The sequence below is a fragment of the Carcharodon carcharias genome, chromosome 12 (assembly GCF_017639515.1).
Source record: "Carcharodon carcharias isolate sCarCar2 chromosome 12, sCarCar2.pri, whole genome shotgun sequence".
NCBI lineage: Eukaryota > Metazoa > Chordata > Chondrichthyes > Lamniformes > Lamnidae > Carcharodon > Carcharodon carcharias.
In genome coordinates this window covers 103,319,820-103,347,054 of record NC_054478.1, presented here as the reverse complement: position 1 = coordinate 103,347,054, position 27,235 = coordinate 103,319,820, and the positions used below count along the sequence as shown (strand labels likewise).

At 44.6% G+C, this 27,235-nt stretch overlaps 2 protein-coding genes across 3 annotated transcripts in view; one reads left to right on the top strand and one right to left on the bottom strand.

Annotated features, from left to right (window-relative positions):
- The window catches only part of dnah7 (dynein, axonemal, heavy chain 7), a 616,407-nt gene that overhangs the window by 581,975 nt on the left and 7,197 nt on the right, over window positions 1–27,235 (top strand). The window lies entirely within an intron of this gene.
- slc39a10 (solute carrier family 39 member 10) overlaps window positions 18,116–27,235 on the bottom strand; it is a 119,234-nt gene continuing 110,114 nt past the window's right edge. Inside the window, exons 9-10 of one of the 2 annotated variants that reach the window (XM_041200174.1) lie at window positions 20,296–20,427; window positions 18,116–18,840 (exon numbers count right to left, since the gene is read on the bottom strand). In XM_041200174.1, the coding sequence (XP_041056108.1) occupies window positions 18,704–18,840; window positions 20,296–20,427 (269 nt within the window). In that variant the 3' untranslated portion in view covers window positions 18,116–18,703. The remainder of the gene's footprint in view (window positions 18,841–20,295; window positions 20,428–27,235) is intronic. The other variant, XM_041200175.1, reaches the window with a different exon arrangement.

The following is a 27,235-nucleotide window of genomic DNA, read 5'->3' as shown; positions in this document are numbered from 1 at the left end:
AGAATGAGTAATAATGGTAAAAAGTCAAAGCTTAAGGCTTTTTATCTGAATGCATTTGTAACAAGAGAGATGAGTTGACGACACAAATAGAAATAAATTAATATGACTTGATAGCTATTACAGATACATGGTTGCAGGGTGACCAAGACTGGAAATTCAACGTTCAAGGGTATTTGACATTCCAGAAAAATAGGCAAAAAGGAAAAGGTGGTGGGGTAGCTTTGTTAATAAAGGAAGGTATCAGTGCGGTGGTGAGTAGTGATATAGGTGCAATAGATCATGATGAGGAATCAGTTTGGGTGGAAATAAGGAATAACAAGGAGAAAAAGTCACGGGTGGGAGTCATCTATAGGCCCCCAAAGAGTTGCCTCGCTGTGGGACAAAGTATAAATCAGGAAATAATGGAGGCATGTAAGAACAGTGCTATAATTGTCATGAGTGATTTTAATCTGCATATTGACTGGACAAATCAGATTGGCAGGGGTAACATGGAAAATGAATTTATTGAGTGTATCAGAGATTGTTTCTTAGAGCAATATGTTGCAGAACCAATCTGGGAACAGGCCATTTTAGATCTAGTAATGTGTAACCAGGTGGGATTAATAAGAGATATCATAATTAAGGATCCTCTAGGGGGTAGCGATCACAACATGGTAGAATTTCAAACTGAGTTTGAGGACAAGCAACTTTGGTCTCAAACCAATGTCCTCAGCCTAAATGAGGGCAATTACAGGGGCGTGAAGAAAGAGTTGTCTAACGTGGTCTGGGAAAATAGGTTAAGATCAGTTGTTGAGCAGTGGCAGACATTTAAGCAGATATTTCATAACGCTCTGCAAAAAATTATCCCTGTCAAAAAGAAGGACTAAGATGAGAAGGATGAACCACTTGCGGTTAACAAAGATGGTCAGGGAGAATATCCAATCAAAAGTGAAGGCATATAAAGCGGTGAAAACTAGTGGCAGGCCAGAAGATTGGGAATTTTTTAGGAACCAGCAGCGGATGACTAAAAAGCCAATAAAGAAGGAGAAAATTGATTATGAAAGTAAATTAGCAAGAAAGATAAAAACAAACAGCAAGAGCTTCTACGGGTATATAAGAAGAGAGTAGCTAAAGTGAGGAGGAGCAAGATGGAGGATGTAAATTGATAATGGGGAACAGGGAAATGGCAGATAATTTAAACCAATATTTTGCCTCGGTCTTCATGGTGGAGGATACTATAAACATCGCAAAGATATCAGATAAGCAAGGAACTAATGGGAGGAAAGATTTTGTAACAGTCTCCATCACGAGAGACAAATTATTTGACAAACTAAAGGGACTAAAAGCAGACAAGCTGCCAGGACCTGATGGCCTGCATCCAAGAGTTTTAAAGGGAGTAGCTGATGAGATGGTGGAGGCATTGGTTGAAATATTCCAGAACTCTCTGGATTCCGGGAGGGTCCCAGCGGATTGGAAAACCACAAATGTGACGCCCCTGTTCAAGAAGTGGGGGAGACAAAAAGCAGGAAACTATAGGCCACTCAGCCTAACATCTGTCATTGGGAAAATGCTAGAGTCCATCATTAAGTAAGAAATAGCAGGACATTTAGAAAAGCTTAATGCAATCAGCGTCAACATGGTTTTGTGAAAGGGAAATCACGTTTGACAAATTTGCTAGAGTTCTTTGAGGATATAACAAGCAGAGTTGATAAAGGGGGACTGATAGATGTAGGGCTGAATTTTCCCCCCGTCGGTGGGGGATTGTGCGGAGGCAGGTGGGAGCGAGCGTGAACCCAATCAGCGCCCCTGCTCAGGTGTGCGCTACCATTCTACTTGGGCAGGCCAATTAAGGCCTGCCCAGCCTGATGCTTGCCCAGAACCCTGTGTGATTCCCTGAGTCCGGGCCTGTGCTCTTTCGTGCGCGAAAGAATGCAGAAATCTCCCTAAGACATAGAGGTGCCTCAGGGAGATTTGTTTAAGGTTCAAAAATTTAAATAAAGAATTGAAAATATTTTAAGACATGTCCCCTCATGCTACAGTGTAAAATGAGCTAGGACATGTCAAGAAACATTAATTTAAAAATGTATTTAATTTATAAACACTTTATGAAACCTCATCCCGCTTGTGGATGAGATTTCATGAAAAATGCGAATGTTGCCTGGGCTTTTCGCCTGCCCACCAACCTTAAGGTTGGACGGGCAGGTCACTTAATTGATTTAATTAGTTTTAAACAGGCTTTAATAAGCCTTTGATAGTTCAGCGAGTGCGCAGCCAACACGGCTGCGCGCCTGCTGAGTCGAAAATCTAAACGACGTGTAATGACGTTGGGACGCCTGCCCGATGTCACTGAGCATCATTTTATGCCCCGACTCCACTTGCCAACCAGAAAATTCTCCCCGTAGTGTATTTGGATTTCCAGAAGGCATTCAATAAGGTGCCACATAAAAGGTCATTGTTCAAGACTGGAGCTCACGGTAATGGGGGTGGTAATGTATTAGCATGGATTGAGGATTGGTTAACACACAGCAGACAGAGAGTCAAAATTAATGGATCTTTTTCAAGTTGGAAAGACATAACTAGTGGAGTGCCAGAAGGATCAGCCCTAGGGCCTCAATTATTCACTATCTATATTAATGATTTGGGGGAGGGGGTAGAGTGTAATGTATCCAGATTTGCTGATGATACAAAAATAGGTGGGAGGGCATGTTGTGATGAGGACATAAGGAATCTGCAAGGGGATATAGATAGGTTGAGTGAGTGGCAAAAGCTTGGCAGACGGAGTTTAATGTAGGAAAGTGTGAGGTCATGCACTTTGCTAGGAAGAATCAAAAGGTGGGCTATTACTTAAATGGAGAGAGAGACTCCAAAAAAGTGCATCACAGAGGGATTTGGGTGTTCTTGAAAACACAAAATGTTAGCATGCTGATGCAGTAAGTTACAAGAAGGCAAATTGAATTTTGGCCTGTATTGCTAGGGGGGTTGAATTTTAAAAATAGGGACATCTTGTTACAATTCTACAGGATGTTGTGTACAGTTTTGGTCCCTGTATTTCAGAAAGGATATACTGGAATTGGAGGCAGTTCAAAAGAGATTCACTAGACTGATCCCTGGGATGAAGGGGTTAACTTATCAAGAACAGCTAAACACCTTAGGTGTTTATTCATTTGAGTTTAGAAGAATGATGGGTGTTCTTATTGAAATGTACAAGATTCTGAGGGGGCTTGACTGAGAAGATGTTTGCACTAGTGGGGGAATCTCGAACTAGGGGACATAATTACAGAATAAGGGGACGCTCATTTAAAACTGAGATGCAAAGGAATTTCTTCTCTCAGAGGGTATTGAACATCTGGAATTCTCTACCCCAGGGAGTTGTGGAGGCTAGATCACAAAATATTTAAAGAGGAGGTGGATAGATTTTTGAAATATCGGGGAGTTCAGGGCGATGAGGAGCCTGCACGAAAGTGGAGTTGAGGCCTGGGGCAGATCAGCCATGATCTTATTGAATGACGGGGCAGGCTTGAGAGACTGAATGGTATACTCCTGCTCCTATTTCTTATGTTCTTAGTACTGTTGCTACCGAGTCAGTCTTGGTGATGAACATTGAAGCGCCCCACCCAGAAATCACTCTGTGTCCTTGCTACCCTCAATGCATCTTCTAATTGGTGTTCAACATAGAGGAGTACTGATTCATCAGCTTTGCTGGGGGGAATGGAGGTGTGTGGCAGTAGGCGGCAGGTCCATCTCTGACTTAATGCCATGTAACTTCATGGGGCCCAAAGTCAATGCTGAGCACTCTTAGGGCAACTAGCCCTGACACCAACTGCATACCATTGTACCACCATCTCTAGTGGGTCCATCCTGCCAGTGGGACAGGACATGTAGATGGTGATGGTGTTGTCTGGGACATTGGCTGTAAGATAATGATTCGGTGAGTATGACTATGTCAGGCTTGACTAGACTGTGGCTCAGCTTTCCCAATTTTGGCACAAGCCCACAGATATTAGTAAGGAAGACTTGGCAGAGTTAACAGGGCTGCTTTTTCCATTGTTATTTTGGTCCCTATGTCTATCGGTTTCATTCCTTTTCAGAATCTTGGCGGTTTGATGCAACTGAGTGGCTTACTGGGCCATTTCAGAGGGCATTTAAGATGGCAGACCTCCCTCCTGAAAGATATTAGTGAACCAGATGGGTTTTTACAACAATCAACAATGGTTTCCTTGTCACTATTACTGAGACTAGTTTTTTTTTAAAAAATCCAGTTTAATTGAATGTAAATTCCAACAGCTGCCATGGTAGGATTTGAACTGTGTCCCCAAGGTATTAAATTGGGTGTCTGGCTAATAGTCTAGTGACATTATGACTATACCACCACCTCCTCATAGTCAATCCTATTGTGTAATTATTAAATTGTTAATGCCTTTTAATTTACTGTAATCTTACTCCTTTGAACATTTGCAACATTTGTGCATAGCTCCAATCTGAAGGCAGCCTATTTAGTGAGTCATATTCTGTAGTTAAACCCAGAAGTGAGTAACATTTGAACATTTTGGACCACTTGCTATCCTCTCTATAAGGCCCAACATGCTTTACAGTGCAGTTAGTCAAAATAGTGTGAGATTGGTATGATCCTGCGCACTGGCTCCAAGCAGCAGCTAGGTATCTCCCATCAAAGGGGAGCAGGGAGAAAATTAGACTTAAATCATCACCAGACATTTCACCAGACAGTTCTTGTGAATCTTCTCATAGTGGGCAACAAGTTAGAAGCGTGAGAAATGATCTTATTGAAATATATAAGATCCTATGGGGACTTGATAGGTTGCATACTGAGAGGGTGTTTCCTCTTGTGGGGGAGACTAGAACTAGGGGGCACAGGTTAAGAATAAGAGACCCCTTTTAATGCGGAGATGAGAATTTTTTTCTCTCAGAAGGTCGTTTGTCTAAGGTATTCGCTTCCCCAGAAAGCAGTAGAGGCTGGGTCACTGAATTTATTAAAGGCTGAGTTAGATAGATTTTTTGACAAAGGAGTCAAGGGTTATGGGAGACAGACAGGAAAGTGGAGCTGAGGCCACAACCAGATCAGCCATGATCTCATGAACTCATGCTCTCATGCTCGAAGGGCCAAATGACCTACTCCTGCTCCTAAATCCTATGTTAGTCTGAAAGCAGGACCATCTCAACTGAAGAAATATATGGTCCATATATGGTCCACAGTTACTAAGAATAGGAAAAAACTCAGTCAAGAGAGACAATAAAGGAGAGAACTCAGATAAGAGAGGCAGCATAGGGGAGAACTCCATCAAGAGAGGCAACATAAGAGAGAACTCAGTCAAGAGAGGCAATATATTTCCTATGTTTCATATAGTGTAAACATTAAAACTGCCCATAAAAAATTTTAAATACACACATCCATAACGTTCCAGTACTGAATGGCTAGATAAATTATGATACTGGTGAATATTGTGTGTACGTTGATTCAGAATTGGCTTATTAGTGTGGCATCTTTATTTGTCTCCTATTTATAAATGTAAAAGCTGTGGTGCAACTTCACCTGGATTCAAAACTTCATGCCTTCCATTATGAAACAGGTTTATATTTTGGAAAACGCACTCGCTAGAAATTTCGGAATAGAAGAAATTGATCTGAGAGCAACCTAATTAGTGTTTTATACAAACCCAAGCATGCCTGTTTTTAATTGCATCACTGTTATCCTTTCAAATTCAATAGAGAATACCATGATGTGGTGATCTTATTGAAGCACATGGGGCAGAATTGTGCCCTCGTCGGGCGGGGTGGATGGGGGGGTTTGGGAAGCTGGCTGCCGCCCGCGATCAGGGCCAGACCGCGATATCACATTGGCGGGCCAATTAAGGCCTGCCCAGCATGAATCACGTGCTGCAGTGCTCAGCGCTACCTATGTAGAGGGAGGAGGAGGGCGAGTGCGAACTTCGCGCATGCGCGTGGGCATGTGCTGGAAAAGCTCCCTGAGGCACAGATCAAAATAAAAAATAAAGAATTTTGAGGTGTTAAAAAAAATGTCCTGTCATGTGTTTCTGTCACATAACAAGAACTTGTTAGAATTAGAAGCCATAAGGTTGGACGGACAGCGAAAAATTTTGATCAATTGGATTAATCAATCAAAAGGCCTTAATAGTGCATGATGATGTCGGGATGCTTGCCCGACGTCATCATGCATCATCTTACACTTGAGTGGGTTGGGTGCGCTCAGTGAAAAATCCTGGCCTATGGGGGCTTAACAGAGCGATTGTTGAAAGGATGTTTCTCCTTGTGGGAGAGACTAGAACTAGGGGAAACAGTTTAAAAATGAGTCCCCCATTTAAAACAGAACTGGGGAGGTCTTTTTTTCTCACAGAAGGTCATTAGTCTGTGGAATTCTCTTCCCCAGAGAGTGGTGGAGGCAGGATCATTGAATATTTTTAAGGCAGTGTTAGGTAGATTCTTGACTGACAAGGGAGTCAAAGGCTATTGGGGGTTGACAATAAGCAGAGACCATAATCAGATCAACCATGATCTTATCAAATGGCAGAGTAGGTTTGAGGAGCTGAATGCCTACTCCTGCTCCTAATTCATAAGTTTGTATGCTTGTGCATTTGTTCGTATGATGTGAGTTAGGCAAGACAGGTTGCACTTTGCATAATATTATTACAGCATGACATGATACTATTATAAATTATAAAGCACGAAAAGTCTGTTTATACTTTTATTCTATGCTTTTGTCAAATAGTGGATCAGTGCACTGCCACATAATTTGATCATGCTTGAAAGTTCCATTTACAAAAGCCTTAGTGAAGATGCCTTACGTGGTAGCGGTTCAACAATTTACAACACTTCTGCATGTGGTTTGCTCGATTTCGCACCTTTGAATTAGTCATTCGGTAGTGCAGAACTTGAGTACTGCTGAAAAAGAGATTTTTTTGTTGAAGCTTTTCGTCTTGCACTCATCAAGACAATGCGCAAAAATACCAAATGTGAAGGAAACAGCAATTTATACTGTATGAAAAGAGACTGCTGATTGGTTGGCAAGTGGACTTTGATTGGTAAAGGTGTTGCCATGGAAGGACAAGGTATCTCAAAAATTTGAGCAACAAGTGAAGCTAGCTATGCAGTAGCAACACAAATAATATTCACCACCAAGCCAAAAAGATGTTCTGCCTATCCTTTCAAATTCATTAGAGAATACCATGATGTGGTGATCTTATTGAAGCACGTAGGGCAGAATTGTGCTCTCGTTGAGCAGGCTCAGCAGGGGCGGGTGGGGGAGGTTGGGAAGCCAACTGCCGCCCACGATCAGGGCTGGACCATGATTTCATGCATGAGTAATTGGCATATGAAGTTCAGTATCAGGTATGTAGCGTCCCAAAGACTGGTGGACCGTATCAAACAGCATGTCGCTTCTGCTGTTAACAATGGGCAATGCACAGACCGTACCCAACCAGCCCATGCTTGCAAAACTCAAAACACACTGTCCAACATTAGATGTGATTCCGCGATTAGACAACATTTGCTAAATAACCCGCAGTGTGCTTAGAATTACACTGACAACCAGTTTAAGATTGTCAGTCAGGCTCACAGTGTGGTGCATTTGTGTGTACTGGAAGCTACATATATTAATACACAGGGCCCTGTTCTTTTCAGACTGAAAGAACATGGACACAAATTGCACCTGTTTTAGCTAAACATAATAAGTGACAGCCATTCGCTGGTTCATTCCTCCATGCAATGCCATGATCAGTCAGAGTCAAGCTGCCTGGTTTAAATTTCAAACAATGCTTGGCTTAACTGCCAGTCACCATCAACTGGTGCATTCTCCATGGCAATGCCTCTGACAATCAGAGGCCACTTGCCAATCAATCAGCATTCTCTTCTCATACAGTCTAAATTGTTATTCCCTTTATATTTGGTATTCTTGTGAATTGTCCAGATGAGTGCAAGATGAAAAGCTTCAATAAAAATATCTCTTTTTCAGCAATACTCACCTTCAAATAGTTAATTTGGCTATTAGGGAGCAAATTAACTCCTGGTGGCTTAGCATGGACAACATGTTAAGGATTCAGGAAAAAAGGCAGCAGGGGATCAAAAATTATCACTCTTTCTTGGTCCTTGTCTGTTTCTACCTTAAATTGTTTAATTTCAGCCAGCATGTTACTGCCTTCCTGGGCAGGATTCCCTTGGCTGAAAGCCAGTTCCTGTGTGTGATCACTGTAAATTGGTCTTTGATCACAAAAGCTCCACCTCCTATCTCCTGGGCTAGGCACTTTTGATCTACAGCTGCTGAAGCAAAGCAGAGACTGACTGTCCTCCATGTGTTGCATCAAATGTTAAGACCTACTATCTCATGGCAATCCCTCTTTATATGCCATAACCCAAATTGCATGCACACTATAATTACTGGTCTGACACTGTTAGCTGCAGTTCAGGCTCAAGCTGAAGAGCCCGCCTTGGTGTCTCTCTGGCTGGAACTTTATTTGTCCTGTTCGACTTATGCTTGGCTTGGCAGAATTGTAAAGCAGTTTTTCCATAGAAATCTAAAAATTTGGGATGGAAAAATCACTTCTTTCTACAGAGTTAATTGAGGTCAGGTAGGTTTAAAAAATATGCAGGAATCCCAGTACATTTTGTAAAACAGGTTTGACACTGCACATGATCTACACTTATTGGGGTGACACTGAGTTGTATGAGACTATCCTATTGAAGAATCTGTTTCACTCTGTGGTTTTGCACTCCGGATGTGCACTGCAAGATCAGTGTCAATATGAAGAGATTTCCCCTTTGCACATGGACTAAACATGCTTTATAAGTGCACCCTTAATATGTTTCAGAAAGAACAGAAAAGCATTAATGCAGTGCCTTGTAATATTTTGAAGCATTTCACATACACATAATTGCTCTAAATGCACTGATTCTAGTTATGTGGGTATGGCAGCTACTTTGCATGTTCCCCCAATTGGCAATGGGTTGAACAACCAGTTAAACTTACTTGTGATAGTGATGAAGAGACACCAGGAGAACTGCCTTCTAATAGTGCCATGGAATCTTTAATATCCACCTAAATAGCCTGATAGGACCCTAATTCAGCATCTTAACTAAAGGAAACACAGCCATCAGTGCAACGCTAATATCACCCTGGAATATGTGCTCAATTCCTGGAAAGGAGTTTGAATTTTGAGTGACATTGCTATCTATGGAACCCAATGGAATTACTCTGTAAAATATTTACCTTTCAAATTTTTAACCACATGATCCATTTTATATCCATTTCTCATATTATAGCTTTTATTTGTTCCTGGGATTTGTGCATGGCTGGCAAAGACAATATTTATTACCCATCCTTAATTGCCCTTGAGCAAGTGATGATGAGCCACCTACAACTGAATGTCTTGCCAGGCTATTTTGTCAGTAATTTATCCATGGCATGGGGAGGCCAACGCCATATGGGAAGTATGGCAGCTTTCGCTGGGTGGACTGGTGTGGGTTTAAACTGGAGGATTTCCTTTGCAGACCCCCTGGGCCCATCAAAAGCACCCTCCCTCCCCTGAAGATCATTCCCCTACCCTTTAACCCTCCGGCGGGCCTCATTAACCCACCCCACCCCACCCCCTTCACCCCTCATGCTGAGACACCTGACCCTAGACATAACTGGGCTCCTTGGCATGGTGGAATTGCATGACTTTTCAGCTGGGGGGCAGGGACCATGTGACCTATAAAATCCTGCCCCATGTTGCCAGAGCATTATTCTGATCCTCTGGTTACTAGGCCAGTAACATTACCACTGTGCTCCCATCTCACATAATAAAAGTGTGCATCTTAGGTTGAGTGGTGGCAGAGGGAGGCATGGGTTGCAGGACATGTGCTCCCTTTGCATTTCTATACATAAACATGACCACAAATTAATGTTTTGAAATGCATAAGAATATAAGAGATAGGAACAGAAGTAGACCTCTCAAGCCTGCTCCGCCATTCAATAAGATCATGGCTGATGATCTTGTTTCGATTTCTACATTCCACAAATTAATGTATTGAAATACACTCTTCACATTCAGCCAAGAAACCTAACAGCAGTTTAAAGTGCTGCAAAATCAGAACAAAACAGAGATGTACTTCCTTCATAGTGGTTCCTTCCATTGATCTGTTTTATCTGTATTTCCCTGGTTTGACTTACTATTTAAGTTGACACAGAGCAGGATCTTCACCTTGATGGAGATAGGTTGACATTTAATTTCTTGCCTCTGGTCACATGCCAGTTTGCAGGCACCATTCTGCACCCAAACCATTTTACTGTTGGCCATTTCAGGGCTGGAATGGTTATCCACTTGCAAGCGGCGGTTAGCTTATTAAACTTATTAAATGCTGGGGCCCTACAGCAACAGGACCCTGGAGAAACATGCATCGCATCCTGGGTGGATTCTCATGGACATGGCTCCACCGCAAAGCATCTCATGGAAGTTCAGAGTTGAGGGTCTGCATCGGGACATCATTGTCTTGGCCATGGTCTGTAACAGTTGATTGTCGAGGAGGTGGAGAGGAAGGTGTAGGTTGGACTGGGAGAGGAAGTTGTGTCAGTGGGGGGGTGAAGTTGGGAGGGGGGAAACAATGTTGTCGGGGGGTGGGGATGAGGTTGGGAGTGGGGAGGGAGTACAGGGGGGAGGGTGTAATGAGGGAGAATACGGCAACTGAAGATGTAGGTATAAGGGGCGAGGAAGGTGTAAGGGAAGGAGTTTGGGAAGAAGGAGTTTGGCAAGGGGAAGGATTTTGGGTGGGGAAAGGAGTTCGGAGGGGGGCAGGGCTTTGGGTGGAGAAAGAAGTTTGGAGAGGGCAGGACTTCAGGTGGAGGAAGGAGTTCGGAAGGATGCAGGACTTTGGAGGGAGGAAGGAGTTCAGGGGGTGGGGGGAAGGATTTCTCATGGAGAAAGGAGTTCTGAGGGGGGAAAGGAGTCCTGGGGGAAGAAAGGAGTCCTAGGGGTAGAAAGGAGTCCTGAGGGGAGAAAGGATATCTGGGAGGAGGAAAGAGTCCTGGGAGTAGAAAGGAGTCCCGGGGGGAGGAAGGAATCCGGAGGGAGGAAGAAGTAAGGGTGGAGGAAAGAGTGAGTGGGGGAAGGGGTAAAGGTGGAGGAAGCAGTAAGATGGGGGGGATGTCCAGGTGAACATGCATGGGAGGGGTCTGTGGAGTCGATGACTGGCTCCTAGGGCGTGAAATGAGGATGGATGTGGTTTTTTTTTATTCGTCCACAGGATGTGGGCTTTGCTGGCTGGGCCAGCATTTATTGCCTATCCCTAGTTGCCTTTGAGAAGGTGGTGATGAGCTGCCTTCTTGAACCGCTGCAGTCCATGTGGTGTGCCTACAGCGCTGTTAGAAAGATTCAGGATTTTGATCCAGCGACAGTGAAGGAACGGCAATGTATTTCCAAGTCAGGATGGTGAGTGACTTGGAGGGGAACTTCCAGGTGGTGGTGTTCCCACCTATCTGCTGCCCTTGTCCTTCTAAATGGTAGTGGTCATGAGTTTGGAAGGTGATGTCGAAGGAGTCTTGGTGAATTCCTGCAGTGAATCTTGTAGATGGTACACACTGCTGCTACTGTGTATTGGTGATGGAGGGAGTGAATGTTTGTGGATCTGGTGCCAATCAAGCGGGCTGCTTTCTCCTGGATGGTGTCAAGCTTCTTGAGTGTTGTGGGAACTGCACTCATCCAAGCAAGTGAGGAGTATTTCATCACACTCCTGACTTGTACTTTGTAGATGGTGGACAGGCTTTGGGGAGTCAGGGGGTGAGTTACTCATAGTACGATTCCTAGCCTCTGACCTGTTCTTGTGGCCACAGTGTTTATATGGCTCACCATCTGCTGCAGACCCAGTCTTGCAGCTATGTCATTTAGGACTCAGCCAGCTCGGTCAGTTTTGATGCTACCGAGCCACTCTTGGTGGTGGACATTGAAGTTCCCCCACCTAGAGTACATTCTGCACCCTTGCAAGTGTTGTTCAACATGGAGGAGCACTGAATCTTCAGCTAAGGGAGGTTTGCTTGCCCATGTTTGACCTGATGCTTTCATAGGGTTCTGAGTCGATGTTGAGGACTCCCAGGGCAACTCCCTCCCAACTGTATACCACTGTGCCACCACCTCTACTGGGTCTGTCCTGCGGAGGGATGGAATCACCATACCTAGGGATGGTGATGGTGCTGTCCAGGACAGTATCTATAAGGTCTGATTCCGTGAGGATGACTAGATCAGGCTGTTGCTCGACTAGGCTGTGAGACAGCTCTCCCAATTTTGGCACACGCCCCCAGTTGTTAGCAAGGAGGGCTTTGTAGGATTGGGTTTGCTATTGTCGTTTCCTGTGCCTAGGTCAATGCCAGGTGGTCTGTCCGGTTTCATTCCTTTTTTGTGGCTTTGTAGTGGTTTGACACAACCGAGTGAGTGGCTTGCATTTAAGAGTCAACCACTTTGCTGTGGGGCCTGGAGTTACATGTATGCCAGACCAGGTAACAACGGCAGATTCCCTTTCCTAAAGGGTATTAGTGAACCAATGAACAATCAACCACGGTTTCATGGTCATCATTAGACTTCTAATTCCAGCTTTTTATTGAATTCAAATTCCACCATCCACCACCCGGGATTCAAATGCAGGCCCCCAGAGCATTACCCTGGGTCTCTGGATTATTAGCTCAGCGACAATACCACTATGCCATCGCCTCTCCAAGGATGAGTATGAGAAAATGGTGAGAATGAGAGAAGGGGATGGTGACGGTGTGACGGCATTAGTAGAAGGGATGGCGAGGGTAGTTGGTGGGGAACTTGGAGGCAGCTAGGGACCCTTGGGGTGAATGGGGTGGGATTCTCAGGAAGGTAGGGAACATGCAAGTTCACTTGGACATCCCCAAAGACAGGTAGGTGATGGTGGGGAGGTGGAAGGTGATGCCAGGGTGGGGTCAATAGTGATGGGGGAAAGGACATGGGTGACTGGGGGAGGGGAAAGAAGCTAAAGACAAATTTTACCAGCAACGTGCTTCTAAACCTGGAAGTGAAAGGAGACTCGTGTTGGGCGGGAACAGGTGTTGATGGAGTGTAATCAGTGGGTGAGTGGAGATGCAGCTCAGCTCAGATGGACAACTGAAAGAAACCCCCAGCAGGCAGCATTCAAAATGCTCAGGACAGTGAGATGAGTGTGATAGAGGAAGGATCTGTGTGTATGGTAGAGTGCTTGCACGAGGCTCCGAAAGGCCCTGCCACACGCACACAGACACACACACACACATCTCCCTCCAGAATCACTCGTGGGCTGACTACGTGCAGCTGCACTGTTAGTACGGGGGGAACGGTAGTGGAATGCAGGGGAGAACTCGCGTAGCCTGTCAATGAAGCTGAAAGACACCATTACACATTATTCAGTGAAAGTGAATAGGTTTTCAGATTATAAAGTGAAAAAATGACTTCACCTGTGCAACCACTTGTGATCAGAATTTCTTAACTTTTCCAGGCCTAATACTTCTAGGTGCTGCCTTGGCATCCATAGCAGGGGTGAAGACAGCCTGTGCAATAGTTGGCCCTGTTGCCTCTGATGACTTCAGTGTGGGTCCTCTCAAAGCTGAGGCTTTGAGAGCCCCAGCTCGCTTTGGCTGCCCTCCTATGAGCCAGCTGCTCCCTCTGCGGTGACAGAGGACTAGGTTTAGGGAGTCACAGGCAAAAGGAACTTGCAGGGAGAGGACAGCCTCTGAGATTCCTGAGTGGATGACCCAGGGGTGTCCAGTTTCTGCTCCAAGGGCCCCAGCCTGACTCCTTGTGGGGAAGGAGTACCCGGAGGGGCGTCGCAGTGCCCTGTTTCCCCCTCACATTGTCAGTGCTGGCATCTCTGCATTCTGCTGGACCAGGATTTCCATGGCGTCCGCCACCCTTCCCATGGGGACCTCTGTGCACGCACATGTGGGCACCACTTCATCAGAGTGCATGCAGACGCACTCCTCTGACTCACATGCTACTCTGCTGAGAGCTTCCAACAGCTCTGTGTGATGTTTCCCCACCTTCTGCTGACTGTCCAGGATGAGTTGAAAGGCCGATTCCAAAGGCTCGTCATTTGACTTGGACCTCTCTGATGCCTCTTCCCCAGCAGTTCTCCGAATGCCTGGGGGCTCGGCTGAACTTGTCACCTGCTGCTGTGGACACGTGTCCATGCGGTGACCACCAGATTGTGAATCCAAGGTGTGTTTCTGGGCTGGTGGAGGGTGTAGGTAAGCGCTGTGATGGATCTTCTAGGCTGCTTATTTCCAGCACTTCAATGGAGGAGGACACCTGGAGGTGAGGACCTAGATGGAGTTGAGGGACTGGATGGCTGAGGGTGTCGATCGCTTGGCGGAGCTCCCTGTGAACCAAAGCAGAGATAATTAGTGCATGGCAGCAGAGTCAAAAACAGGAGAGAGAGCACTCAGGTTGCGATGAGAGAGGGATAATGTGGTGCAGGATCTTCACGTGGGTGTTCGCCACTGACCTCACCATTGCTGCAGGTATGGTCCAGGTCCTCGCATGTTTCTCAAAGTAAGTGAGGGGCCTAATGTGGGTCTCTCCACCCACCAGTCTGGGACCTCTCCCTGGTGTTGTCAGCCAGCTTATCCTGCATGAAATAGAAGGAGAGGGTGTGAGCAAGAGGTGCAGAGCCATGGACAGAATGAAGACACAAGCTCAAGAGAATATGTGCCTGATGGAGATGTGAGGGTATGTGAGAGAGTTAGTGGTGTGAAATCCCTGTGGATGTGTGATGGGTTTGTAAGTGTGAGTTGAGAGTGATGAGAAGAGTGCTTATACTGGTGTAACAGATGAGACCATTCATTCTCTTTTAGCACTTTGTAGCTGCCCTCTTTTGCAGGGCGTTGGCGCTGACCACTGCTGCCACTGCCTCCCATGCTGATCTTGCTTGCTGGCCTTCGCCCAGAGCAGTGGTCGAGGACTTCGTGGTAGGCTTCCACTGCATCCAGTAGGTGCTTGAGGGAGGTGTCACTAAATTTGAGGGCAGCATGTTTCCTCACTTTGGCAGCCATGACTTTGCAGCAGCTTCCTATCCCTTGAAGAGTGCTAGCTCTGTGAAGGGGCGGCCTTTAAATATGGCACCCGGTTTACTGAAGGCCTGAGGTGATGGCGGGGTAGGTGAATAAGAGGAAGCCCTGCCAGCCATCCAGCATGTTTGTTGGGAATACATGATTAATGAGGTGGAATTGGAATGATACGGTGTGAAAAGCCGACATTGCGGCTGGCGGGTAAAACGTTCTTTTTCCCTACCGCTACTGCACTTAGTGCAACTTTGGAATGATTCCGCCCGATGTCTTTCTGATGAGATGTCAAACCTTAGCCCTATATGCTCTCTAAGGTGGATGTAAAAATCCCATGGCACTATTTTGAAGAAGAGCAGGGGAGTCCTCCCTGATGTCTTGTTCGTGGAAAGATCAATATTGGCCATTACCAAAAACAGATTACCTCATCATTATCATATTGCTGTTTGTGGGACCTTGTGTAAATTGATGTTGCATTTCCTACATTGCAACAGTGACTACACTTCAAAAGTACTTCATTGGCTGTAAGGTGTTTTGAGATGTCCTGGAGTTGTGAAAAGTGCCATATAAATGCAAGTCTTCCTTATTTTCTTTTCGTTATGATGGGAAACTGAGACCTTTCTCATTAGAACAGAGAAAATTAATAGGGATTCTGAGAGACTTCTTCAAAAATCATGAAGGATTTTGATATTTTCCTGGCTACTGAGTCAGTAACTTGAGGGTATAGCTTTGAAATAGATCATAGCAAAACAATGAAGGGAGAGGTTGTACAGGGGTATATCTCACCAGAAACAGCAGTGGAAGCAGTATAGTAGAAGGGAAATGGCTGAGTGTTTGAAGAAGAGAAATTTAAAAGGATATATGTGAATAAGCAGACAGCTGTTTCAGAGAGTTGGCACAGTGCAATGGGCCAAACAGGCTGTTTGATGAATTTCAGAATGCTGACTCTGAAATTCTACTGAGTGAGTTATACCACATTTGGACTAATGAGACACGTGTTGCACCCACCAGTGATTGGAAGAGCGATTTTGTGGATCAGCTCATTTGCGTATGTGTCGAAGGCCTTATTACCACAAGTATTTTGTCAAATGGAAGTACTATGTTGAGCTGGTTGGAAATAAGAAGGCAATCTTTTAGGAGCCAGTTCTAACTGAATATTGAAGCAACGGATTGGAAGAGCAGCAGGTAACTAACAAAGTGTTTGGTTCACTCAGTTCATTGTCAGGTTCCTTTTCTGAATGTCTCATGAGTGTTTTTGGTCACTTTTCAAGAACACCTACTGCGGGAGCATCTCACTGAAGGAACCAGAAAAAGGACAGGGGGTAACACAGAGGAATGAAATTAAAGAGAGCTCATAACTCTAATGAACTAAGCCTACAAAACCTCCTCAATTAAAATACAATTGAGGAGGGAGACATATTTTCACCTGGAGAGAACTAGATCATGTTAGTGAGGATGTGCCAAGTGTACCATGAAATAGTAGTATTAGAAGCTAATAAGGTTGCCTGTGACTTTAGAGTCATGTGATCCAAAAGAAAAAGAAAGGCTTGCATTTTTAAAGTGGCTTTCGTGACCTCAAGATATGCTACAGCACTTTAGCCAATGAGGTATTTTGAAGTGCAGTCAATGTTGTAATGTAGGGTAGGTGGCAGCCAGTTTATGCCAGAAAGTCCTCAAAAACAACCTAGGGAATCTTTTATAGCACCATAGTCATAGAGCTGTACAGCACAGAAACAGGCCCTTCAGCCCATCATGTCTGTGCTGGCCATCAAGCACCTATTTTCCAGCACTTGGCCTATAGCCCTGTATGTTATGGCATTTCAAGTACTCACCTAAATACTTCTCAAAAGTTGTGAGGGTTCCTGCCTCTATCACCCCCAAGGCAGTATGTTCCAGATTCTAACCACCCTCTGGGTGAAAATAATTTTTCCTCAAATCCCCTCTAAACCTTAAACCTATGCCCGCTGGTTATTAACATCTCTACTAAGGGAAAAAGTTTCTTCTTATCTACCGTATCTATGCCCCTCATAATTTTGTGTACCTCTATCAGAGCCCCCCTCAGCATTCCCTGCTCTAAGGAAAACAACCCTAGCCTATCCAGTCTCCCTTCATAGCTGAAATGCTCCAGCCCAGACAACATCCTGGTGAACCTCATCTGCACCCTCTCCAGTGCAATCATATCCTTCCTATAGTGTGGCGACCAGAACTGCACACAGTACTCCAGCTGTGGCCTAACTAGCATTTTATACAGCTCCAACATAACCTCCCTGCTCTTATATTCTATGCCTTGGCTAATAAAGGCAAGTATCCCATATGCCCTTTTAACCACCTTATCTACCTGTGCTGCTGCCTTCGGGGATCTATGGGCATGTACATCAAGGTCCCTCTGATCCTCTGTACTTCCTAGGGTGCTACCATTCATTGTGTATTCCCTTGCAGTATTAATCCTTCCAAAATGCATCACCTCACACTTCTCAGGATTAAATTCCATTTGCCATTGCTCTGCCCATCTATATTGTTCTGTAATCTAAGGCTTTCCTCCTCACTATTTATGACACCACCAATTTTCATGCCATCTGCGAACTTACTGATCATACCTCCTATATCCACGTCTAAATCAAACAGCAAGGGTCCCAGCACCGATCCTTGTGGTTCACCACTTGTTCCAGGCTTCCAATCACAAAAACAACCTTCAACCATCACCCTCTGCCTCCTGCCACTGAGCCAATTTTGGATCCAATTTGCCAAATTGCCCTGGATCCCATGGGCTCTTACCTTCTTGACCAGTCTCCCATGCAGGACCTTGTCAAAAGTCTTACTGAAGTTCACCTGAGAGAGCAGCTGATGTCTTGGTTTAACATGTTATCTAGAAGATAGTGCCTTTGACAGTGCAGCACATCATCGGTACTGCACAGGAGTGTCAGCCTGGTCTCTGGAGTGGAACTATGAACTCACAACCCTCTGACAGAGAGGAGAGAGCACTAATACTGAGCCAAACTGACACCCAGAAAACATGGTCTACTTACTTACTTGTAAAGTAGTTTATTTTCCCAAAATATAATTTATTCATAAAATTTATAAAAGTACATTACAAAACATTTCAACTTGAGAATTACAGAAAATGCATAAAGATTCAACTTGTCTCCATACAGTATTGTTTCACTCTTGGGTGCCTCAATACAATTTCAATACGCTTGATATTCACAATATACATTCCATATCAGGCATACAGCTTGAAGGGTTCTATAAATTTTCCAACCCCTCAGTGTACTATGGCTTACTTAAAAAGTAGGTTGGCTGAAGAATATCACACTAGTTTGCAGTCTCTGAGATCAATCTCTTGCATCCATATGTTACGGACAGGTGGAGATTTAATTTAGAACAGCTCTGATTTCTTCACTCACTACCTATCCATAAATAGAAAGGTGTTTTTGATTTTTAATAACCCCACAGTGAAGCCAAGAAAGGGTAAAATAAGAGGGTTGATTTATTTTATACACACACACACCCTAAGAAAGGGGCTCAGGGCAGTGACTACGATAAAAATAAAAATTATAGTTTCATGTGAGTCCAGGGTCCAGAATCAAAGTCCAATGAGGAATTCCTTCACAGAGTTTGGCTGGCTGAAGACTGGTGGTGCTTTTCCGATGGTTTTGATGTCCCAAGATGAAGTAGTCATGCAAAGATTGAATCAGTTCTGTAAGCGAAAGTACAAAATCTTCCCAGCAGAGTCAGATTAGATGAGGGCCAGTTGTCCAACCTGGCCAGGGCTTGCTTCTGTATGGCCTGTCTATCAGATGTTAAATAGCAGACTGAAGATGGAATCCAAAAGATGTATAATTAAAGCAATTCAAACAGCTTAAGTCTCATTCATGTGACAGGGTGGTTTCAGGTCAAGTTATTCAGCTAACAAAGCCTCTTGTTAAAACCCATTGTTTTAACACCACCAGCGCCCCCCCCCCCCCACCATATTGGATGCTTAGATGCTGCTTTATCCTTGTAAAATTGGGGCACAATAGATTTCTAGGCATTATATCTCTTTCCAGTAATAATTTCTGTCTGTTACTGATGGGCATCATGCAAACTTGCAAGAATTGCACTAGCATTTTTTTTCTGCATGGTCACCTAAAACTGAAACCAAGCAAAGTATAAACAGAATAGACAATGAGATACTCCTCGGTTATGACCTATCAGGTGGTGACGGACTGCTGACTTCTGTGAAATACATAGCCTGATGTCATTCATTCTTTTATTGTTTTAAATCCATCACCATGTATGTCCACCAAATGATAATCTGTTAATATTAGCAGACAGTCATAGGTTTGTATGTTTAATGAAAATATAATTTTACCATTTGTAGAGGTAAACAATTAACTTAATACTGCATAGTTTTTTCCCCCTTGATTTTAGCCAACGAGATATAGGGTTATTTTATTTTCAAATATACCCAATGCTGTTTCTACTAAACAAATTTCCCTTTAAAATGCACTCAAGAGAATTAGTCCTTTCACAGAAAAGAATAAACCGGTCTTGTATTTTTTTTACAGAAGTATTGCTAAAGTCCCATGGGCTTTAAAGCTCAAGTCAGGATGAAACCTTTGAGCTTGACAGCAATGCTGTTGACAGATTTAAAAATAGAAAATGGTGGAAATGTATGGCAAGTCAACTGGCAACTGAAAGAATAAAGATAGATTAACATTTTGGACTGGGTTTTCAGTAGAACAGTATATTTGACAGAATAAGCCTATACTATAATTGAATCAACATCTGTTGTTTCTGCACAAGTGTGATCTTGAATTGAGCAGAATGTAATGGATGAGAAATGCAAACGTTTGTATATTATTATTAATGCCAGCCAAATGTATGTCACTGGGAAATAAATCCTCATGTGTGGAATTTAATACCCCCACAACCCTCCTTGGAGTGGGCTGGGAAGCAGTGGGGGCATTTAATTGGTTAGAAAAGTGTGTGGTGGAGAGTCCGTTGCCTTTCCAACCTTACCTGATTAAGTAAGGGGTGGCGAATGTGAAAGTCAGCTTTCCTGTCTTGGTCCATGTGAGGTCATTAAGTGGCCACTTAAGGGGAGAGGGTGGTGGGGAGGTCACCAGGTATGCCCTGGCAGCCTGCTTATGGGCTGGTGGGTGTCACTTCTGTTCAGTAATCCTGTGGCCAATGGCAGGTCCCACTGGCGGCAAGATCTGCCCCTTTTGGAAAGGCCCCCTTGCCAGGGCCTGCCTGACTGGCTCCAGCTTGGCTGCTTCACTTACCTCTGCCTGAGGGTCTCCATTGCTTTTCTTCATCCCAAGCCTCCTGCAATACCAGTGATGGCCACCACTGCTGGATCTGAAGAATGGCCAGCCTCTGGTAAGCTAGTAGCTCTTGGAGGTGGTACCTTTGTCCTGATAGGCAGAATGAAAAAGAAAGAGGAATAGCTCTGATAATAAAGGAATACCTAAGGACAGTAATAGGAAAGGATTTTGGCTCAGAAGTTCAGGAAGGTAGATTCAGCATGGATGGGGATTAGGAATAACAAGGGACAGAAAATATTAGTGGGAGTAATTATAGGCCCCTTCAAAGTAGTTTCACTGTTAAGCAAGAAATAATTGGAGCTTGTGACAAAGGCATGGGGAAAATGATGGGGTAGTGGTAATGTCACTGGACCAGAGGCCTAGGCTAATGTTCTGGGGATATGGGTTCAAATCCCACCATGGCAGTGGTGGAATTTGAAGTCAATTAATAAAATAAAACAGAATTGAAAGCTTGTCTCAGGAATGGTGACCATTGAACTATCGTCAATTGTTGTAGAACCCCATCTGGTTCACTAATGTCCTTCAGGGAAGGAAATCTGCCTTCCTTACCTGGTCTGGCCTACATGTGACTCTGGGCCCACAGTAATGTGTTTGACTCTTAACTGCCTTCTAAAATGGCTTAACCAGCCATTCAGTTCAAAGGAAATTGGGGATGGGCAACAAATGCTGGCCTTGCCAGTAACATCCACATCCCATGAAAAGAATAAATTAAAAAAAGGCAATGTAATAATCATGGGCGACTTCAATCTTCATATAGACTGGACAAAGGGGGTATAGAAGATGAGTTTGTAGAATGCTTTCATGACAGTTTCCGAGAACAATGTGTTGCGGATTCAACTAGGGATAAAGCTATTTTAGATCTAGTATTATATAATGAGACAGGTTTAATTAGTAATCTCACAAAAGATCCTCTGAGGGAAAAAGTGATCATAATATAATTGAATTTCATGGGCAGAATTTTTCACCTGGTGTGCGGGCCCTCGCTCGACAAGTTCAAGTGTAAAATTGCACACGATGATGTCGGGCGAGCGTCCTGACATCTCGTGCACTCGCATGATATTTTGGTTGGCAGGCATCCGCTAAACTCGGAAGCATACCCGCCGACAATTAAGAGAGCTATTAAGCCCATTAATGGCGCAACTAACTGGGATTTTTCGCTGTCCGTCCAACGTGGTTGGTGGGTGGGCAAATTGGCCAAGTGGCCTTTGCATTTTTCAGGAAACCTCATCAAAGGGTGGGATGAGGTTTCCGATATTAATTTAAAAAAAAAAATGTTTGCACAGAATTTTCATATGGTACATGTTCTGGTGACTGATTCTGATGCGTGGGCATTTTTTCCCAGTTTTTAAAATGTTTATTTTTGCATTTAAATTCTTCAGCTCCCTGAGGCAGCTCTTGCCTTCAGAGAGCTTTCTGTGAGTGCTCCTCTGTGCCTGTGCTGACTTCAGCGCCCACCTTCCCCTCCCACCCCCGACCCCAAGTCATATCAGTGCGCGCTTCATGCTGGCTGGCTGTTAATTAGCCAGCCAGCGTGAAATCGGGCTCGGGGGTCAATCGCGGTTGGTAGTCCATTTCCAGATCGCGCCTGCCCACCGAGCTGAAAATTCAGGCCCATATTAATCTTGAGAGTGACATACTTGACTCTAAAACAAGAATCATAAATGTAAACAAAGCCGATTTCATAGGGCAGGATCTTCCCCCCGTTGCGGGGGTTGTGCGGGAGCGGGCGCGAGTGGGTGGGTTCCCGGTTGGCACCCCCGGTTGGGGCGTGCCGCCATTTTACGTGGGCAGGTCAATAAAGGCTTGCCCAGCGTGACGTCCACCAGGAAGCGCTATATGCTCCCTGTGCAGACGGGGCGATCCCCTGAACCTGAAGTGCGCTCTTTCGTGCATGCGCACGAAAGAGCGCACAGATCTCCCTAAGGCTAAGTGCTGCCTCAGGGAGAACGGCTCAGGTTTGAAAGGTTGAATGAAGATCAGAAAAAAAATTACTGAAATGTCCCCTCATGTGCCACTGTCACATGAACTGGGACATGTCAGTTTCTTTTATTGATACATTTCAGACAAATTTTAATACCCTCATCAAACCTCATCCCGCCCATAGGTGAGGTTTCATGTATTTTCAGAAGCCTGCCTGTGCTCCAGGCCTACCTGCCAACCTTAAGGTTGGACCGGCAGGTCCATTGATTACCTCAATTACTTTATTAATGGCCTTAAGTGGTGGTTGACAGGTTGGCGGGCGCACAGCTGACTTGGCTCTGTGCCCCCCGACCTGAAAATGTAAATGACGCAGGGTGGTGTTGGGACGCCCGACCTACGTCACCCCGCGTAATTTTACGCGTCGGCGAGTGGACCCTGCACCCCACTCACCAACTGGAAGATGCAGCCCATAGGTATGAGGGAAGAGATGGCTAAGGTTGATTGGGATAATAAATTAAAAGGTATGGCAGTCAATAGATAATGGGAAAAATTTAAATAAATAATTCAAAATTTGCAATAATAATACGTTCCATTAATAAACAAGGACTTACTAGCGAAGTTAAGGATAATAGTTGAAAGGAAGACGCTTACAAGGCTGCAAAGAGCAGTAGTAAATGTGGGAGTTGGGGGAGTTTTAGAAACCAGCAATGCGAGGCCAAAAAATTGATAAAGGTTAAAAAAAATACATGAGTAAACTAGCCAACAATATAAAACAGATTGTAAGAGCTTTTGCAACAATATAAAAAGGAGATTAGTTAAAGTAAATGTTGGTTCCTTAGAAGCAGAGACAGTGGGCAGAATTTAACCCTTGGCTGGCGGGCGGGCCTCACCGGCTTGGTGGTGGGTGGGCAGCTGAACCCCGCTGCCGAAATGGGGCCCGCAGCCATTTTGAATGTGCGCGCCAATTAAGGCCCGCCCAGCGGCATCCCCGACGGGAAGCGCTATGCGTTTCCTGTGCGGGGTGGGGGGAGGGAATCCCCATCTGTCAAAGTGCACTCTTTCACACATGTACGCGAAGAGGCAAAGTCCTGTCTCAGGGAGTTTAGTGAAAGGTAAGTAAACTCTCAAAATAGAGAAATATTAAAATTATTAACATGTCCCCCTCAGGTGACAATGTCACACGAGATGGGACATGTTAATAATAAACACACAAAATTTATTAAATTTTTAAAAAACGTACATGAAACTTCATCATGCCAGTGGATGAAGTTTCATTAATAATGTGCAGCCCGCAGGGGCTCCTGGCCTGCCCGTCAGCCTTAAGCTTGAATGGGCAGGGTGTTTAATAATGTTAATTAGCCTGTCAATGGCCTTAATTGGCCATTGACAGGTCGGCGGGCGGACAGCTGATTATGTTGTCCGCCCGCCTTCGTGAATATTTAAAGGGACCGGAATGACGTCGGGGCTTCCTCCCGATATTATCCTGCGTCATTTTCCCGTCAGTGAGCGGGCCCCACCCCCACATCGCCAAGGGGAAAATCCTGGCCAGTAGAGATCATCATGGGGAGTGAACAAGTGGCAGAGAGTTTGAACAAATATTTTGTGTCTGTCTTCAGAATAGAAGACAAAAATTACATACCAGAAATAGAGGGTAACTGAGGGGTCAATAAGAGTGAGGAACTTATATCCACGCTGTCCATGGCCCTCATAATCTTGTACACCTCAAGCAGGTCACCCCTCAGTCTTCTCTGCTCCAACAAAAACAACGCAAGTCTATTCAACCTCTCTTCATAACTTAAATGTTTCATCCCAGGCAACATCCTGGTGAATCTCCTCTGCATCCCCTCTAGTGCAATCACATCCTTCCTATAATGTGGCGACCAGAACCGCACATAGTATTATATACATGACGAATAATCGGGGACCCAACACAGATGCAATCACATCCTTACTATAATGTGGCGACCAAAACTGCACACAGTATTATATAAATGACGAATAATAGGGGACCCAGCACAGATCCCTGTGGTATGACACTGGACATGGGCTTCCAGTCACTAAAGTAGCCTTCTGTCATCACCCTCTGTCTCCTACAACTAAGCCAATTTTGAACCCACCTTATAAAATTACTCTGTATCCCATGTGCATTTGCCTTCTTTATAAGTCTCCCATGTGGGACCTTATCAAAAGCTTTGCTGAAATCCATATAAACTACATCAACGGCACTACCCTCTTCTACACACCTGGTCACCTCCTCAAAAAATTCAATCAAATTTGTTAGGCGTGACCTCCCTCTGACAAAGCCATGTTGACTATCCCTGATCAAACCTTGCCTCTCTAAGTGGAGATAGATTCTCTCCTTCAGAATTTTCTCCAATAGTTTCCCTACCACTGACATGAGACTGTAGTTCCCTGGCTTATCTCTACAACTCTTCTGATATAGCGGAACCACATTAGCTGTTCTCCAGCCCTCTGACACCTCCCCCATGGCCAGGGAGGATTAAAAATTTGGGTCAGAGCCCCTGCGATCTCCTTCCTTGCCTTCCTCAGTAGTCTGAGTCACAAATCATCTGGACCTGGAGATTTGTTCACTTTTAAGCCTGCCAAAACCTCCAATACCTTGTCACTCCCTATATCAATTTTCTCAAGAACCTCGCAGAGGTTCCGTACCTTCATCCTCATTCTCTTGGGTGAAGTATTCGTTCAACGCTCTACCGATGTCCTCTGGCTCCACCCATAGATTGCCACCTTGGTCCCTAATGGGTCCCACTCTTTCCCTGGTTTTCCTCTTCCCATTGATATACTTATAGAATATCTTGGGATTTTCCCTACTTTTACCAGCCAGAGCTTTCTCATATCCCTTCTTTGCTCTCCTGATTGCTTTCTTAAGCTCCACCCTGCACTTTCTGTACTCCACTAATGCCTCCGCTGATTTGCTCCCCTTGTACATACTAAAAGCCTCTCATTTCCTTCTCATCGGATCCTGAATATCTCTGGTCATCCATGGTTCTCTAGGCTTGTTACTCCTTCCTATCACCCTAGAGGGAACATGTTGAGCCTGTACCCTCCCCATTTCCTTTTTGAACACCCCCCACTGCTTTTCTGTAGGTTTCCCCACAAGTAGCTGTTCCCAGTCTACATTGGTCTTTATTTTACTAAAATCCGCTCTCCCCCAATCCAAAACAGTTTTTTTGCAACTTGTCTATTTCTTTGTCCATAACAAACTTAAACTGTACCATGTTGTGGTCGCTATCACTAAAATGCTCCCCCTCCACCATCTCAGGCTTCATTCCCCAGAATTAGGTCCAGTACTGTGCCGTCCCTTGTTGGACCCTCTACATATTAACCTAAAAAGTTCTCCTGTACACATTTCAAGAAATCCACTCCATCCAAGCCCTTAACACTATATCTATCTCAATTAGTGTTGGGAAAGTTGAAATCACCTAATATAATTACCCTATTGTTATGTTTTTACACAGCTCTGCAAATTGTGCACATATTTGCTCCTCAATTTCCCGCTGACTATTTGGGAGCCTATAATAAACACCTAACAATGTGGCTGTCCCTTTTTTATTCCTAAGCTCTACCCACAAAGCTTCATTCAATGCTCCCTCCAAGATATCATCTCTCCTTATTGCAGTAACTGACTCCTTAACTCATAATGCAATGCCTCCTCCTCTTTTACCCCCTCCCCTGCCTCACTTGAAGATTTTATATCCCGGAATGGTGAGCTGCCAATCCTGTCCCTCCCTCAACCACGTCTCTGTGATGTCTACTATATCCCAATTCCACATGTTAATCCTCACCCTTAGCTCATCCGTTTTTCCTGTAATACTCCTGGCATTAAGGTAGAGGCCATCCAGTCTTGCCTTACTCCCCTGAAACTTGATGCAGCTGTACTCCCTCTGACTTGATTGTTTTACTGTAATTTTTAATTTTTAATGTGTCCCTATTCTGCTAACATTCTGTGTACCCTCCCCATGCCGAATTAGTTTAAACGCCTCCCAACAGCACTAGCAAACCCGCCCACAAGGACGTTAGTTCCGCTCTGGTTCAGATGTAGACCGTCCCGCTTGTACAGGTCCCACCTTCCCCAGAAACGGTCCCAGTGATCCAGGAATCTAAAACCCTCCATCCTGCACCAACAGATGAGCCATGTATCCATCTGCGCTATTTTCCTAATTTTGTGCTCGCTAGCACGTGGCACTGGGAGAAATCCAGAGATTATAACCCGAGAGGTCCTGCCTTTCAGTCTACTGCCTAACTCCCTGAAATCTTGATGCAAGACCTCATCCCTCTTTCTACCTATGTCATTGGTACCAACATGTACCATGACCTCTGCCTTATCACCTTTCCCCTTCAGGATGCCCTGCAGCTGTTCAGTGGCTTCCCGAACGCTGGCACCAGGGAGGCAACACACCATCCTGGAGTCATGTTAACGGCCATAGAAGGACACAGACATAGAAGGACATCGTGAAACCTACTATTGCACAGCTTTCAACCACAACTGTCCACTAATTCTATGCACAGGATTCATATTCCTGGAGTGCAAATACAATCAATCCACCTGGGTGCCATAGATGTTCTGCATTGTAGAGACTAAAGGCCCAGTGATTGAAAGTCTACCGGTATGCTGTGATCTTGCACTAGTCATAATCCATGGAATTAGTCATGCATCATATGGCAGATCAACATCAGAAAGTACTCCTGTCTCCTCAGTTCATCAAAATTTCCGGAATGTTTTGACAAAATTGGCAGTTTCAAGGGAGCTGCAATACTCCACTTGCTTGAGAACGCAATCTGATTCATATTTGGTACAATTTGCCGATGCAAAGGCTGGCAGCTACAAGAAGAAATGGCAAAAGACTCCACACTACAGAAGCTGTGGAAAACCATCATTGTAGGATGGCCTGATTTGACTCAGCATGTCCACGAACACTTGAAACCATCTTGGCCTTACCTGGAAGAGCTAGACATC